Genomic DNA, 15,003 nt, shown 5'->3' with positions numbered 1-15,003 from the left:
TATTTTTACAAAGGGATATATACAGTGAGGGAAAAAAGTATTTGATCCCCTGCTGATTTTGTACGTTTGCCCACTGATAAAGAAATGATCAGTCTATAATTTTAATGGTAGGTTTATTTGAACAGTGAGAGACAGAATAACAAATAGAAAATCCTGAAAAACGCATGTCAAAAATGTTATAAATTGATTTGCATTTTAATGAGGGAAATAAGTATTTGACCCCTCTGCAAAACATGACTTAGTACTTGGTGCCAAAACCCTTGTTGGCAATCACAGAGGTCAGACGTTTCTTGTAGTTGGCCACCAGGTTTGCACACATCTCAGGAGGGATTTTGTCCCACTCCTCTTTGCAGATCTTCTCCAAGTCATTAAGGTTTCGAGGCTGACGTTTGGCAACTCGAACCTTCAGCTCCCTCCACAGATTTTCTATGGGATTAAGGTCTGGAGACTGGCTAGGCCACTCCAGGACCTTAATGTGCTTCTTCTTGAGCCACTCCTTTGTTGCCTTGGCCGTGTGTTTTGGGTCATTGTCATGCTGGAATACCCATCCACAACCCATTTTCAATGCCCTGGCTGAGGGAAGGAGGTTCTCACCCAAGATTTGACGGTACATGGCCCCGTCCATCGTCCCTTTGATGCAATGAAGTTGTCCTGTCCCCTTAGCAGAAAAACACCCCCAAAGCATAATGTTTCCACCTCCATGTTTGATGGTGGGGATGGTGTTCTTGGGGTCATAGGCAGCATTCCTCCTCCTCCAAACACGGCGAGTTGAGTTGAAGGCAAAGAGCTCCATTTTGGTCTCATCTGACCACAACACTTTCACCCAGTTCTCCTCTGAATCATTCAGATGTACATTGGCAAACTTCAGACAGGCATGTATATGTGCTTTCTTGAGCAGGGGGACCTTGCGGGCGCTGCAGGATTTCAGTCCTTCATGGCGTAGTGTGTTACCAATTGTTTTCTTGGTGACTATGGTCCCAGCTGCCTTGAGATAATTGATAATATCCTCCCGTGTAGTTCTGGGCTGATTCCTCACCGTTCTCATGATCATTGCAACTCCACGAGGTGAGATCTTGCATGGAGCCCCAGGCCGAGGGAGATTGACAGTTCTTTTGTGTTTCTTCCATTTGCGAATAATCGCACCAACTGTTCTCACCTTCTCACCAAGCTGCTTGGCGATGGTCTTGTAGCCCATTCCAGCCTTGTGTAGGACTTCAATCTTGTCCATGACATCCTTGGAGAGCTCTTTGGTCTTGGCCATGGTGGAGAGTTTGGAATCTGATTGATTGATTGTTTCTGTAGACAGGTGTCTTTTATACAGGTAACAAGCTGAGATTAGGAGCACTCCCTTTAAGAGTGTGCTCCTAATCTCAGCTCGTTACCTGTATAAAAGACACCTGGGAGCCAGAAATCTTTCTGACTGAAAGGGGGTCAAATACTTATTTCCCTCATTAAAATGCAAATCAATTTATAACATTTTTGACATGCGTTTTTCTGGATTTTTTTGTTGTTATTCTGTCTCTCACTGTTCAAATAAACCTACCATTAAAATTATAGACTGATAATTTCTTTGTCAGTGGGCAAACGTACAAAATCAGCAGGGGATCAAATACTTTTTTTCCTCACTGTATATACATATTTTTACACATTTACCAATCTGTGCCCTTCTTTGCAAGGCATTGGAAAAACTTCCTGGGTTTGTGATTGAATCTGTGTTTGAAATTCACTAATTGATTGAGGGACATTACAGATAATTGTATGTGTGGGGTACAGAGATGAGGTATTCATTCAAAAATCACTATTATTTAACACAGCATGAGTCCATGCAACTTATGTGATTTGTTAAGCACATTTTCACTCCTGAAATGATTAAGGCTTGCCATAACAAAGGTGTTGAATACTTATTGACTCAAGACATTTCAACGTTTCATTTTTAATTTGTTCAAGAAAATACACAAAAATAATCAACTTTAACATCATGGTTTATTGTGTGTAGACCAGGCTGTAACACAACAACATGTGGAAATAGTAAAAGGGTGTGGATACTTTCTGAAGGCACTGTACAAAAACGCTTTCTGCTAAACATAGAAACCGGTGGTTTAGCATCCGAGTCGATAGTTGTTAGGACTGCTGCTCTTCGAGACGAGCACAGGAAATTACACAACCCGAGTTTCTGAAGAACTTCAGAAGTCTTACAAAACCATGTGAGGATGACATTTTTAAAAAACAAAATCATGAAAATAAGACCATGTACATATTGTATTATATTTTGCAAGTCAACAAATGCTCTTCTAGCCAAATCATGCATCTAAAAAAAGTAAGCTTGTGTAATTGATTATAGTGAGGTAATAAACAATGGAGGCTAAACATACAGATCTTCATTTCGACCATTCATGCACGTACACACTTCCTCTAAAACGAGGTCAGAAAGGGACTTGATCTCTCCTGGATAGACAGACTGAAGAAAAACACCCAATCAATTAATCAATCAATCAAAGATTATTACATACAGAGAGAGAGAGAGATGGGGGAGAGAGGGTGGGAGAGACAGATGGGGCAGAGAGAGAGAGGTGGGGGAGAGGGTGGGAGAGAGGGATGGGGCAGAGAGAGAGAGCGAGAGAGCGAGAGAGAGAGAGAGGTGTAGGGAAGAGATGGTGAGAGGGGGTGGGGGACGAGCAAGAGAGAGCGAGAGAGATAGAGAGAGAGAGGGGGGGGGGGTGTAGGGAAGAGATGGTGAGAGGGGGTGGGGGAAGAGAGAGAAGATCGAGTACAACTGGTTATAAAACCACAAGGTGTATAATGTTTAGGACTACAAACATGAGTTTCAGACATTGAATCAGGAAACAGAGAGTGAGTGAGAAAACAAACAGACGGACAGACAGATGTACAGACAGACGGACAGAACCAGAGGTTGACATAGCAGTGGAGGATCTCCTGTCCATGAGAGATGTCTCTGGATGCTCAGACAGAGACAGATGCTCCATCTGACAAGGAGACAGGAGCAGAACAGGACCAGTAGAAACCAGTTCATCAGTAGAGGTCTGGTTGAGGTGAGTCCAAGTGAGCAGTTCTGAGAGTGACGCTGGTTTGGGGGCTGCAGGAGTGGTTCAGAACCCTCAGCGTGGGAAATATCGCCGTGGCAATGCACGCTTCCTGGCTGGACTGCACCACAGGAAAGTCACCTGTAAAATAATGGAATGGTCAAAAGGTCATTATAAGGTCACACAGGAAGTCTTCTATCTTCCAAATGGCACCCTATTCCCTACATTGTGAACTACTGTTGACCAGCGCCCTATGGGCCCCTATCAAAGTAGTGCACTATATAGGGAATAGGGTGCCATTTGGAACACACTGATAAGTATGATAAAGAACTAATTCGGATCAACAAAAAAAAAAAACTCACCTGTATCTCTGAGCAGGCTCACTGCCTGGGCGTTACACTGCAGCTTCAGCATGTGTCTCAGAACTACACTTCCCAGCAGGCTTAGCTCCAGACGCCATTTCTCTTTCTCATCCTCCTCCTGGCCTTGCGATTGGTTGTTGTACTTCCTGCTTACACAGGCTCTTCCCCTCTCCCAGGACGCAGGTGGAGGTCTGGCCTGGCGAAGGCACAGGTAGAGCGTTGCTATGGTGATGGAGCACAGGTAGCACAGGCTGGGGGCGTGCCCACTCAGATGACGCAGCAGGTGGTAGACGCTCAGGTAGGAGTCGCCATGGTAACACGCAGAGGGATGGACAATGTTGTCCAAGGCTCTAGTGGTATTACTGGACCCATAATCCTTCTCCTTTGGGCTGATCTTTTCTGTGATTAGTCCCAAGAATGCCAGTTCTAAGCCAATCTTCTCTCTGATTGGTTTACAATCACTGTCCTCATCTTCAATACCTCCTTAAGCCCCGCATTCAACAGCACCCTCAGAACCAGCTGTGACATCACTCCCGCAGCCCTGAGCTTGGCGCCGATTGGACCCTCCCACCGATGATGCCCCTCCTACGCCCCCCTCCGACACCCCTCTGAGCAGTACCGGGCGTAACTGCACCCCTCACACGGCACGGGGCTCACCATCTCCCCCAAACACCGATGACAAAGCCTCTCCTCCGTCCCAAACACTTCTCCTCTTCTCTCAGTCTCTCCATCCCTCCCTTTCCCTCCCTCCATCCATGGTATGAACACACAGTTGTAAGCCCTGTCCTCCACTATCACCCCCCCCCCCCCCCCCGGACGTGATTCCTTCGGTGGCCACCAGGTGTCACCCTTTACCAGGGCTGAGGCAGACAGACCAGGGGAGAGACGACACAGGAGCACTCCCTTTCTGTTGCTGCTGGGAGTTTGGGGACTTTGTGCCCCTGGTACTGCTACACACACCCTCTGCATGGTCCCCTTCTCCCTGTTTGGGGGTGTTTAGCCCCTCTCCGTGGTTGGAGAGGTGGTTGAGGCACTGTATGTGTCTGTCCTGTAGTTTGTGTTGCAGGTGACTGGGGTAGCCATGCTTCAGGGCCGTGTGATGTCATGAGGAGAGGAAATAGTGGAGAAGCTCTGAAGTCATAGAATACAAACATGGATTTGTGTGTATTGTATTGTTAAAAACATGTATTTTTTTCCATATATAGACATATCCTATGTGTTTGAATCAGATCAACTATATGCACTGAGCTTGTCTGATGCATTAAGCGAACTGTTTGAAATAATTAAGACACACAAATGACTAGAGGGAGTCCAACTTAATTGTGTCGCCTGGCTCAGACTTGCTAGTGACTGTGTGACTAGCACCCGCTGTCTCTCTCTCCTCCTTGCAGCAGCGACCACCACAAAACATCAGTGTGTATAGCGCTGTCCGTGTTGCTGAAGCTGCAACATAATTATTATTTCTGACTGAAAAGTTGTTACCAAAATCCCTCATTTGTTCAGGAAGGGGGAGAGAGACAGACAGACAGACAGACAGACAGACAGACAGACAGACAGACAGACAGACAGACAGAGCAAGATAGAGAGAGAAGGGGGAGAGAGACAGGGGCGGTGGTACCGGCCCCCTAAAATATGATTGGCTTAGGGACATACAAAGTAACAGTTGAAACAGTTATCCAATACAATGCTTTGTATTTTCAACGCTATTTGTGATACAATTTGCTGATTTCCCATAACCAACCTTACTGGTCCTTGGTCCCCCCCCCCCCCATAGAAATATCGATAGAAACGCCCCTGACACACGCACACACACTACCTGTAAGTAGTCCAGGGCAGCAGCAGTGTAGTCCCTGGCTTTAAAGCTGGCGTTGCCCTTCTCCTTGCTTGTAGACGCTCCCTTGGGGTCCTTCTAGACAGGAGAATCCTTAGAAACGACAGACAGAATGTCAAGGTCCTCTTGGCTGAAAGACAGCAAATGAAAAAAGGCAGAGTAGCACTTGATTTTTTTCACTTCATTTGTATATTCATCATATCCATTCACTGCACATATGGGCATCCTGTGCCTACACTTGGTAAATAAACCATTCTGTATCTAACGACCTTCTTGCAGGCCTGCCTTCCTCGATTTTCGCTATTTTACACAAGTCCACGTTAAAATTGTAATTATTAATACATGAATAACTTCAAATTAGGGTTAATTCAAAGCACTACTGAACTAAAAGCATCATCCCCAGATAATGCATTTCAATACTGTTACGATCAAAACAACTCTGTCATTATGTCTCTTATGGAAAGTTTCGATTGTGTTGGATAGTGTCCACTAGCTCTGGTCCAGGGTGTTCATCCATTATCTGTAGCAGAGGAACACGTACTAACCCCCTGGACCAGAGCTGTGTCCACCAGAGAATTTGTAGTTAGTTATCGGATGTTATGCACAAGATTGACATCCTTCACCACCACTCAAAACATCGCACTGACATCGCACTGCATTACAGCTTGACTATGTCTGAATAGGTAGCTAGAGTACAGTATTACAATACGATGCATTTTGCATTGGTTACCTTGCCAGAACGATTATAGTGCTTTGGATATATCAGGACCACATTTCAGTTGCCAGTTAGCAGTTCGGTTAACTAGCTAGCCGTAGTTGGAGAGAAACCCGTGCGCTTCAGTGGTGTTGTCAGAAACTGTGTACGCTCGGAAGCCATCTTGGTTCAACGGACTGGCAAACTGGACGTACATTTGCATTTGAGGCTCAAAATCAGACCACAGTTTATCTTCTGCTGCACAATCCGGATGTGATGACGTCATCGACATTGAAAGACGGCTGTCTCACGGGTTCTGCAAGGGAAAGTTCACGTAGAAACCACGCAAGGCAAGAAAGAGCAATATTAACAAATGAGCTGTCAAATCGGACACGACTTCGACAAAAAAATGACAGTAAAACTCACCGAGGGTGCAATTGAGGCAAGTGACAACATTAAAATAACACTTGTAAACACATGACTTGTCGCTCACTGTGCTGTTTTAGTTGCAGGCTAACTTAGTGTAATAGCAATTTTTAGCAATCTGCAGTGCCAACAGTGGGATATTGAGTATTTATACATGGTATAGGGCTCACTGCTCTAGAATGTAGTGAATTACAGGTAAATTCAAGAGGTTGCTACTAAATTAATGCCTAAACCTAGTTTTCTATAGCCTATGCCATTATGTGAATTACATAAATTGAATCATTAGATTGTTCTCTACAATATTACAACCTTAATATGCTTGTACTTAAAGCTACTTTTTTTGGGCACCCAACCAAATTCACATAGAAATGTGTGTTATAGATCTGTCATTCGCATTTAAAGCAAGTCTAAGAAGCAGTAAATATGTTATGTGGGCTATTTCTATGCTTCCCGTTCTTAAGTGTCTTTTACTTTCGGTTTTGTACACCAGCTTCAAACAACTAAAAATACAATATTTTTGGTTATGGAAAATATATTTCACAGCGATTTAGATGGTACAATGATTATCTACACTATACTTGCTGGGTTTTGTCACATAAACTGATATTAAGTGAACTATTAGCATTTTAGTAACCAGAAAACGGTGGAGTTAATTCTGCATAGTGCTTCTTTAACAGTGTTGATTAAATAAGAACGTTAGTTTGTTGTATCACTTCCATATTTCTGTGTTGGGAGGTGGTAACATTGGGAGGCGTTTCCACGCTTTGGACCAATCAAAATCTACTTGATACGTCATAATTTTCATCTTCAGATCTGTGGCTTTCTATTCCACAGTCAATCAATGTTGAGAGGGGGCGTTTCTATGGTAATTTAAAGGGGAAGACTCAGATATTCAAAATGAAAACTGTAACAGATTATATATTGAAATTCAGTCTGTTAGCTATGTTAATTAAACAAGTTTGGACACACCTACTCATCTTTATTTTTTACTATTTTCTACATTGTAGAATAATAGTGAAGACATCAAAACTATGAAATACTATGGAATCATGTAGTAACCAAAAAAGTGTTAAACAAATCAAAATATATTTTATATTCTTCAAAGTAGCTACCATTTGCCTTGATGACAGCTTTGCACACTCTTGGCATTCTCTCAACCAGCTTAATGAGGTAGTCACCAGGAATGCATTTCAATTAACAGGTGTGCCTTGTTAAAAGTAAATTTGTGGAATTTCTTTATTTCTTAATGCATTTGAGCCAATCAGTTGTGTTGTGACAAGGTAGGGGTGGTATACAGAAGATAGCCCTATTTGGTAAAAGACCAAGTCCATATTATGGCAAGTACAGCTCAAATAAGCAAAGAGAAACGACAGTCCATCATTACTTTAAGACATGAAGGTCAGTCAGTCCGGAAAATCTCAAGAACTTTGAAAGTTTCTTCAAGTGCAGTCGCAAATACCATCAAGCACTATGATGAAACTGGCTCTCATGAGGACTGCCACAGGAAAGGAAGACCCAGAGTTACCTTGCTGCAGAGGATAAGTTCATTAGAGTTAACTGCACCTCAGATTGCAGCTCAAATAAATGCTTCACAGAGTTCAAGTAACAGACACATCTCAACATCAACTGTTCAGAGGAGACTGTGTGAATCAGGCCTTCATGGTCGAATTGCTGCAATGAAACCACTACTAAAGGACACCAATAATAAGAAGAGACTTGCTTGGGCCAAGAAACATGAGCAATGGACATTAGACCGGTGGAAATCTGTCCTTTGGTCTGATGAGTCCAAATTTGAGATTTTTGGTTCCAACCGCCGTGTCTTTGTGAGACGCAGAGTAGGTGAACGGATTATCTCCGCATGTTTGGTTCCCACCGTGAAGCATGGAGGAGGAGGTGTGATGGTGTGGGGGTGCTTTGCTGGTGACACTGTCTGTGATTTATTTAGAATTCAACGCACACTTAACCAGCATGGCTACCACAGCATTCTGCAGCGATACGCCATCCCATCTGGTTTGGGCTTAGTGGGACTATCATTTGTTTTTGTATTTGTATTTGTATTAATTATGGCAGCAGCTACTCTTCCTGGGGTCCAGCAAAATTAAGGCAGTTATACATTTTAAAAACATTACAATACATTCATAACAGATTTCACAACATATTAAGTGTGTGCCCTCAGGCTTACTACCACATATCGATAACACAAAATCCATGTGTACTTGTTTGTATAGTGCGTATGTTATCGTGTGTTTGTATGCATGTGTCTACGTTTGTGTTGCTTCACAGTCAACGCTGTTCCATAAGGTGCATTTTTTAAATAACATTTTAAATAAAATTTTACTGCTGGCATGAGTTACTTGATGTGGAATAGAGTTCCATGTAGTCATGGCTCTGTGTAGTACTGTGCGCCTCCCATAGTCTGTTCTTGACTTGGGGACTGTGAAGAGACCTCTGGTGGCATGTCTTGTGGGGTATGCATGGGTGTCCGAGCTGTGTGCCAGTAGTTCAAACAGACAGCTAGGTGCATTCAACATGTCAATACCTCTCACAAATACAAGTAGTGATGAAGTCAATCTCTCCTCCACTTTGAGCCAGGAGAGATTGACATGCATATTATTCATGTTAGCTCTCTGTGTACAACCAAGGACCAGCCGTGCTGGCCTGTTCTGAGCCAATTGCAATTTTCCTAAGTCCCTCTCTGTGGCACCTGACCACACGACTGAACAGTAGTCCAGGTGCAACAAAACTAGGGCCTGTAGGACCTGCCTTGTTGAAAGTGCTGTTATTAATGCAGAGCAGCGCATTATTATAGACAGACTTCTCCCCATCCTAGCTACGGTTGTATCAATATGTTTTGACCATGACAGTTTACAATCCAGGATTACTCCAACAATTTAGTCTCTTCAACTTGCTCAATTTCCACATTATTCATTACAAGATTTAGTTGAGGTTTAGGGTTTAGTAAATTATTTGTCCCAAATACAATGCTTTTAGTTTTTGAAATATTTAGGACTAACTTATTCCTTGCCACCCATTCTGAAACCAACTGCAGTTCTTTGTTAGGTGTTGCTGTCATTTCAGTCGCTGTGGTAGCTGACGTGTATAGTGTTGAGCCAGTGGCATGTCATTAGTAAAGATTGAAAAAAAGTAAGGGTTCTAGACAGCTGCCCTGGGGAATTCCTGATTCTACCTGGATTTTGTTGGAGAGGCTTCCATTAAAGAACACCCTCTGTGTTCTGTTAGACAGGTAACTCTCTATCCACAATATAGCAGGGGGTGTAAAGGCAAAACACATACGTTTTTCCAGCAACCGACAATGATTGATAATGTCAAAAGCCGATTTTGATCATCAATTTCTCGGACAATGCAAATAGTCCGGGTAGCCATTTGATTAGCTGTTAAGGAGTCTTATGGCTTGGGGGTAGAAGCTGTTAAGAAGCCTTTTGAACCTAGACTTAGCGCTCTGGTACCGCTTACCGTGCGGTAGCAGAGAGAACAGTCTATGTCTAGGGATGTACTTGGCCATACGCACTACCCTCTGTAGTGCCTTGCGGTCAGAGGCCAAGCAGTTGCCATACCAGGCAGTGATGCAACCAGTCAGGATGCTCTCGATGGTGCAGCTGTATAACTTTTTGAGGATCTGAGGACCCATGCCAAATCTTTTCAGTCTCCTGAGGGGGAATAGGCTTTGTCGTGCCCTCTTCACGACTGTCTTGGTGTGTTTGGACCATGATAGTTTGTTGGTGATGTGGACACCAAGGAACTTGAAGCTATCAACCTTCTCCACCACTACAGCATTGTCGATGAGAATGGGGGCGTGCTCGGTCCTCTTCTTTTTCCTGTAGTCCACAATCATCTCCTTTGTCTTGATCACGTTGAGGGAGAGGTTGTTATCCTGGCACCACACGGCCAGGTCTCTGACCTCCTCCCTATAGGCTGTCTCATCGTTGTCGGTGATCAGTCCTACCACTGGTGTGTCGTCGGCAAACTTAATGATAGTGTTGGAGATGTGCCTGGCCATGCAGTCATGGGTGAACAGGGAGTACAGGAGGGAACTGAGCACGCACCCCTGAAGGGCCCCCGTGTTGAGGATCAGCGTGGCAGATGTGTTGTTACCTACCTTACCACCTGGGGGCGGCCCGTCAGGAAGTTCAGGATCTAGTTGCAGAGGGAGGTGTTTAGTCCCAGGGTCCTTAGGTTAGTGATGAGCTTTGAGGGCACTATGGTGTTGAACGCTGAGCTGTAATCAATGAATAGCATTCTCACGTAGGTGTTCCTTTTGTCCAGGTTGGAAAGGGCAGTGTGGAGCGCAATAGAGATTGCATCATCTGTGAATCTGTTGGGGCGGTATGCAAATTGGAGTGGGTCTAGGGTTTCTGGTTTAATGGTGTTGATATGAGCCATGACCAGCCTTTCAAAGCACTTCATGGCTACAGACGTGAGTGCTACGGGTCGGTAGTCATTTAGGCAGCTTATCTTAGTGTCCTTGGACACAGGGACTATGGTGGTCTGCTTGAAACATGTTGGTATTACAGACTCCATCAGGGACAGGTTGAAAATGTCAGTGAAGACACTTGCCAGTTGGTCAGCCTATGCTCGGAGTACATGTCCTGGTAATCTGTCTGGCCCTGCGGCCTTGTGAATGTTGACCTGTTTAAAGGTCTTACTCACATCGGCTACGGAGAGCGTGATCACACAGTCGTCCGGAACAGGTGATGCTCTCATGCATGCTTCAGTGTTGCTTGCCTCGAAGCGAGCATAGAAGTAATTTAGCTCGTCTGGTATGCTCTTGTCACTGGGCAGCTCGCGGCTGTGCTTCCCTTTGTAGTCTGTAATAGTTAGCAAGCCCTGCCACAGGAGTGTCAGGATTGTCCGCTATTATCCTCAGTAATTTGTTCAACAGGACAATGAACCAAAACACACCTCCGGGCTGTTTAAGGGCTATTTGACCAAGGAGAGTGATGGAGTGCTGCGTCAGATGACCTGGCCTCCACAATCACCCGACCTCAACCCAATTGAGATGGTTCGGGATGAGTAGGACTGCAGAGTGAAGGAAAAGCAGCCAACAAGTGCTCAGCATATGTGGGAACTCCTTCAAGACTGTTGGAAAAGCATTCCTCATGAAGCTGGTTGAGAGAATGCCAAGAGTGTGCAAAGCTGTCATCAAGGCAAAGGGTGGCTACTTTGAAGAATCTAAAATCTAAAATATATTTTGATTTGTTTAATAGTTTTTTGTTTACTACATGATTCCATATGTGTTATTTCATAGTTTTGATGTTTTCACTATTATTCTATAATATAGAAAATAGTAAAAATAAAGAAAAACCCTTGATTGAGTAGATGTGTCCAAACCTTTGACTGGTACTGTATACAGTGCCTTGTCAAAGTATTCATCCCCGTTGGCGTTTTTCCTATTTTGTTGCATTACAACCTGTAATTTAAATGGATTGTTATTTGGATTCCATGTAATGGACATACACAAAATAGTCCAAATTGTTGAAGTGGAATGAAAAAAAAAACGTTTCAAAAAATTCGAATAAAGAAATAACGGAAAAGTGGTGCGTGCATACAGTTGAAGTCGGAAGTTTACATACACCTTAGCCAAATACATTTAAACTCAGTTTTTCACAATTCCTGACGTTTAATCCTAGTAAAAATTCCCTGTTTTAGGTAAATTAGGATTACCACTTTATTTTAAGAATCTGAAATGTCAGAATAATAGTAGAGAGTGATTTATTTCAGCTTTTATTTCTGTCATCACATTCCCAGTGGGTCAGAAGTTTACATACACTCAATTAGTATTTGGTAGCATTGCCTTTAAATTGTTTAACTTGGGTCAAACGTTTCGGGTAGCCTTCCACAAGCTTCCCACAATAAGTTGGGTGAATTTTGGCCCATTCCTCCTGACAGAGCTGGTGTAACTGCGTCAGGTTTGTAGGCCTCCTTGCTCGCACACGCTTTTTCAGTTCTGCCCACACATTTTCTATAGGATTGACGTCAGGGCTTTGTGATGGACACTCCAATACCTTGACTTTGTTGTCCTTAAGCCATTTTGCCACAACTTTGGAAGTATGCTTGGGGTCATTGTCCATTTGGAAGACCAATTTGCGACCAAGCTTTAACTTCCTGACTGATGTCTTGAGATGTTGCCTCAATATATCCACATAATGTTCCATCCTCATGATGCCATCTATTTTGTGAAGTGCACCAGTCCCTCCTGCAGCAAAGCACCCCTACGGCATGATGCTGCCACCTCCGTGCGTCACGGTTGGGATGGTGTTCTTCAGCTTGTAATTCTCTCCCTTTTTCCTCTAAACATAACGATGGTCATTATGGCCAAACAGTTCTATTTTTGTTTCATCAGACCAGAGGACATTTCTACAAAAAGTACAATCTTTGTCCCCATGTGCAGTTGCAAACCATAGTCTGGCTTTTTTATGGCGGTTTTGGAGCAGTGGCTACTTCCTTGCTGAGGGCCTTTCAGGTTACTGTGGATATAGATACTTTTGTACCTGTTTCCTCCAGCATCTTCACAAGGTCGTTTGCTGTTGTTCTGGGATTGATTTGCACTTTTCGCACCAAAGTATGTTAATCTCTAGGAGACATAACACGTCTCCTTCCTGAGCGGTATGACGGCTGCGTGGTCCCATGGTGTTTATACTTGCGTACTATTGTTTGTACAGATGAACGTGGTACCTTAAGGCGTTTGGAAATTGCTCCCAAGGATAAACCAGACTTGTGGAGGTCTACCATTTTTTTTCTGAGGTCTTGGCTGATTTCTTTTGATTTTCCCATGATTTCAAGCAAAGAGGCACTGAGTTTGAAGGTAGGCCTTGAAATACATCCACAGGTACACCTCCAATTGACTCAAATGATGTCAATAAGCCTATCAGAAGCTTCTAAACCATGATATCATTTTCTGGAATTTTCCAAACTGTTTAAAGGCACAGTCAACGCAGTGTATGTACATTTCTGACCCACTGGAATTGTGATACAGTGAATTATAAGTGAAATAATCTGTCTGTAAACAATTCTTAGAAAAATTACTTGCGTCATGCACAAAGTAGATGTCCTAACCGACTTGCCAAAACTATAGTTTGTTAACAAGAAATTTGTGGAGTGGTTGAAAAACTAGTTTAATGACTTCAACCTAAGTGTATGTAAACTTCCGACTTCAACTGTATTTATTCACCCCCTTTGCTATGAAGCCCCTAAATAAGATCTGGTGCAACCAATTACCTTCAGAAGTCACATAATTAGTTAAATAAAGTCCACCTGTGTACAATCCAAGTGTCACATGATTTGTCACGTGATCTCAGTATATATACACACCTGTTCTGAAAGGCCCCAGAGTCTGCAACACCACTAAGCAAGGGGCACCACCAAGGAAGCGGCACCATGAAGACCAAGGAGCTCTCCAAACAGGTCAGGGACAAAGTTGTGGAAAAGTACAGATCAGGGTTGGGTTATATAAAAATATCCTAAACTTTGAACATCCCACGGAGCACCATTAAATCCATTATTAAAAAATGGAAAGAATATGGCACCACAACAAACCTGCCAAGAGAGGGCCGCCCACCAAAACTCACAGACCAGGCATGGAGGGCATTAATCAGAGAGGCAACTAAGAGACCAAAGATTACTGCAAAGCTCCACAGCGGAGATTGGAGTATCTGTCCATAGGACCACTTTAAGCCGTACACTCCACAGAGCTGGGCTTTACAGAAGAGTGGCTAGAAAAAAGCCATTGCTTTAAGAAAAAATAAGCAAACACATTTGGTGTTCACCAAAAGGCATGTGGGAGACTCCCCAAACATATGGAAGAAGGTACTCTGGTCAGATGAGACTAAAATTGAGCTTTTTGGCCATCAAGGAAAACGCTATGTCTGGTGCAATGTTTTTCACCGGCAGGGATTGGGAAACTGGTCAGAATTTAAGGTATGATGGGTGGCGCTAAATACAGGGAAATTCTTTATGGAAACCTTTTTCAGTCTTCCAGAGATTTGAGACTGGGACGGAGGTTCACCTTCCAGCAAGACAATGACCCTAAGCATACTGCTAAAGCAACACTCGAGTGGTATAACATTTAAATGTCTTGGAATGGCCTAGTCACAGCCCAGACCTCAATCCAATTGAGAATCTGTGGTATGACTTAAAGATTGCTGTACACCAGTGGAACCCATCCAACTTGAAGGAGCTGGAGCAGTTTTGCCTTGAAGAATGGGCAAAAATCCCAGTGGCTAGATGTGCCAAGCTTATAGAGGCATACCCTAAGAGACTTGCAGCTGTAATTGCTCCAAAAGGTGGCTCTACAAAGTATTGACTTTGGGGGGAGTGAATACTTATGCATGCTCAAGTTTTCTGTTTCTTTGTCTTATTTCTTGTTTGTTTCACAATAACAAATATTTTGCATCTTCAAAGTGGTAGGCATGTTGTGTAAATCAAATGATACAAACCCCCCCAAAAATAAATTTTAATTCCAGGTTGTAAGGCAACAAAATAGGAAAAATGCCAAGGGGGTGAATAGTTTCGGAAGCAACTGTATAGCTTAGTACTCTATTTAACACTGTGGGTGTGTAGGTCTTGAAACAATCACCTTGGATCTCAAAATGATATCAAGTGAGCAAAATAAGCATATTTTCACCAATTAGA

At 43.3% G+C, this 15,003-nt stretch overlaps 1 protein-coding gene across 1 annotated transcript in view; it reads left to right on the top strand.

The window, feature by feature from the left end:
• The first annotated feature begins 5,970 nt into the window (after nucleotides 1-5,970).
• LOC311100330 (replication protein A 70 kDa DNA-binding subunit-like) overlaps nucleotides 5,971-15,003 on the top strand; it is a 121,039-nt gene continuing 112,006 nt past the window's right edge. The window contains exon 1 of the mRNA XM_084141216.1: nucleotides 5,971-6,370. Within this exon, the coding sequence (XP_083997342.1) occupies nucleotides 6,302-6,370 (69 nt within the window). The 5' untranslated portion in view covers nucleotides 5,971-6,301. The remainder of the gene's footprint in view (nucleotides 6,371-15,003) is intronic.

This window comes from Coregonus lavaretus, assembly GCF_964263955.1.
Source record: "Coregonus lavaretus genome assembly, chromosome: 24".
NCBI lineage: Eukaryota > Metazoa > Chordata > Actinopteri > Salmoniformes > Salmonidae > Coregonus > Coregonus lavaretus.
Note: the sequence above shows the minus strand (reverse complement) of the source record. Positions and strands in the feature narration are given on the sequence as shown.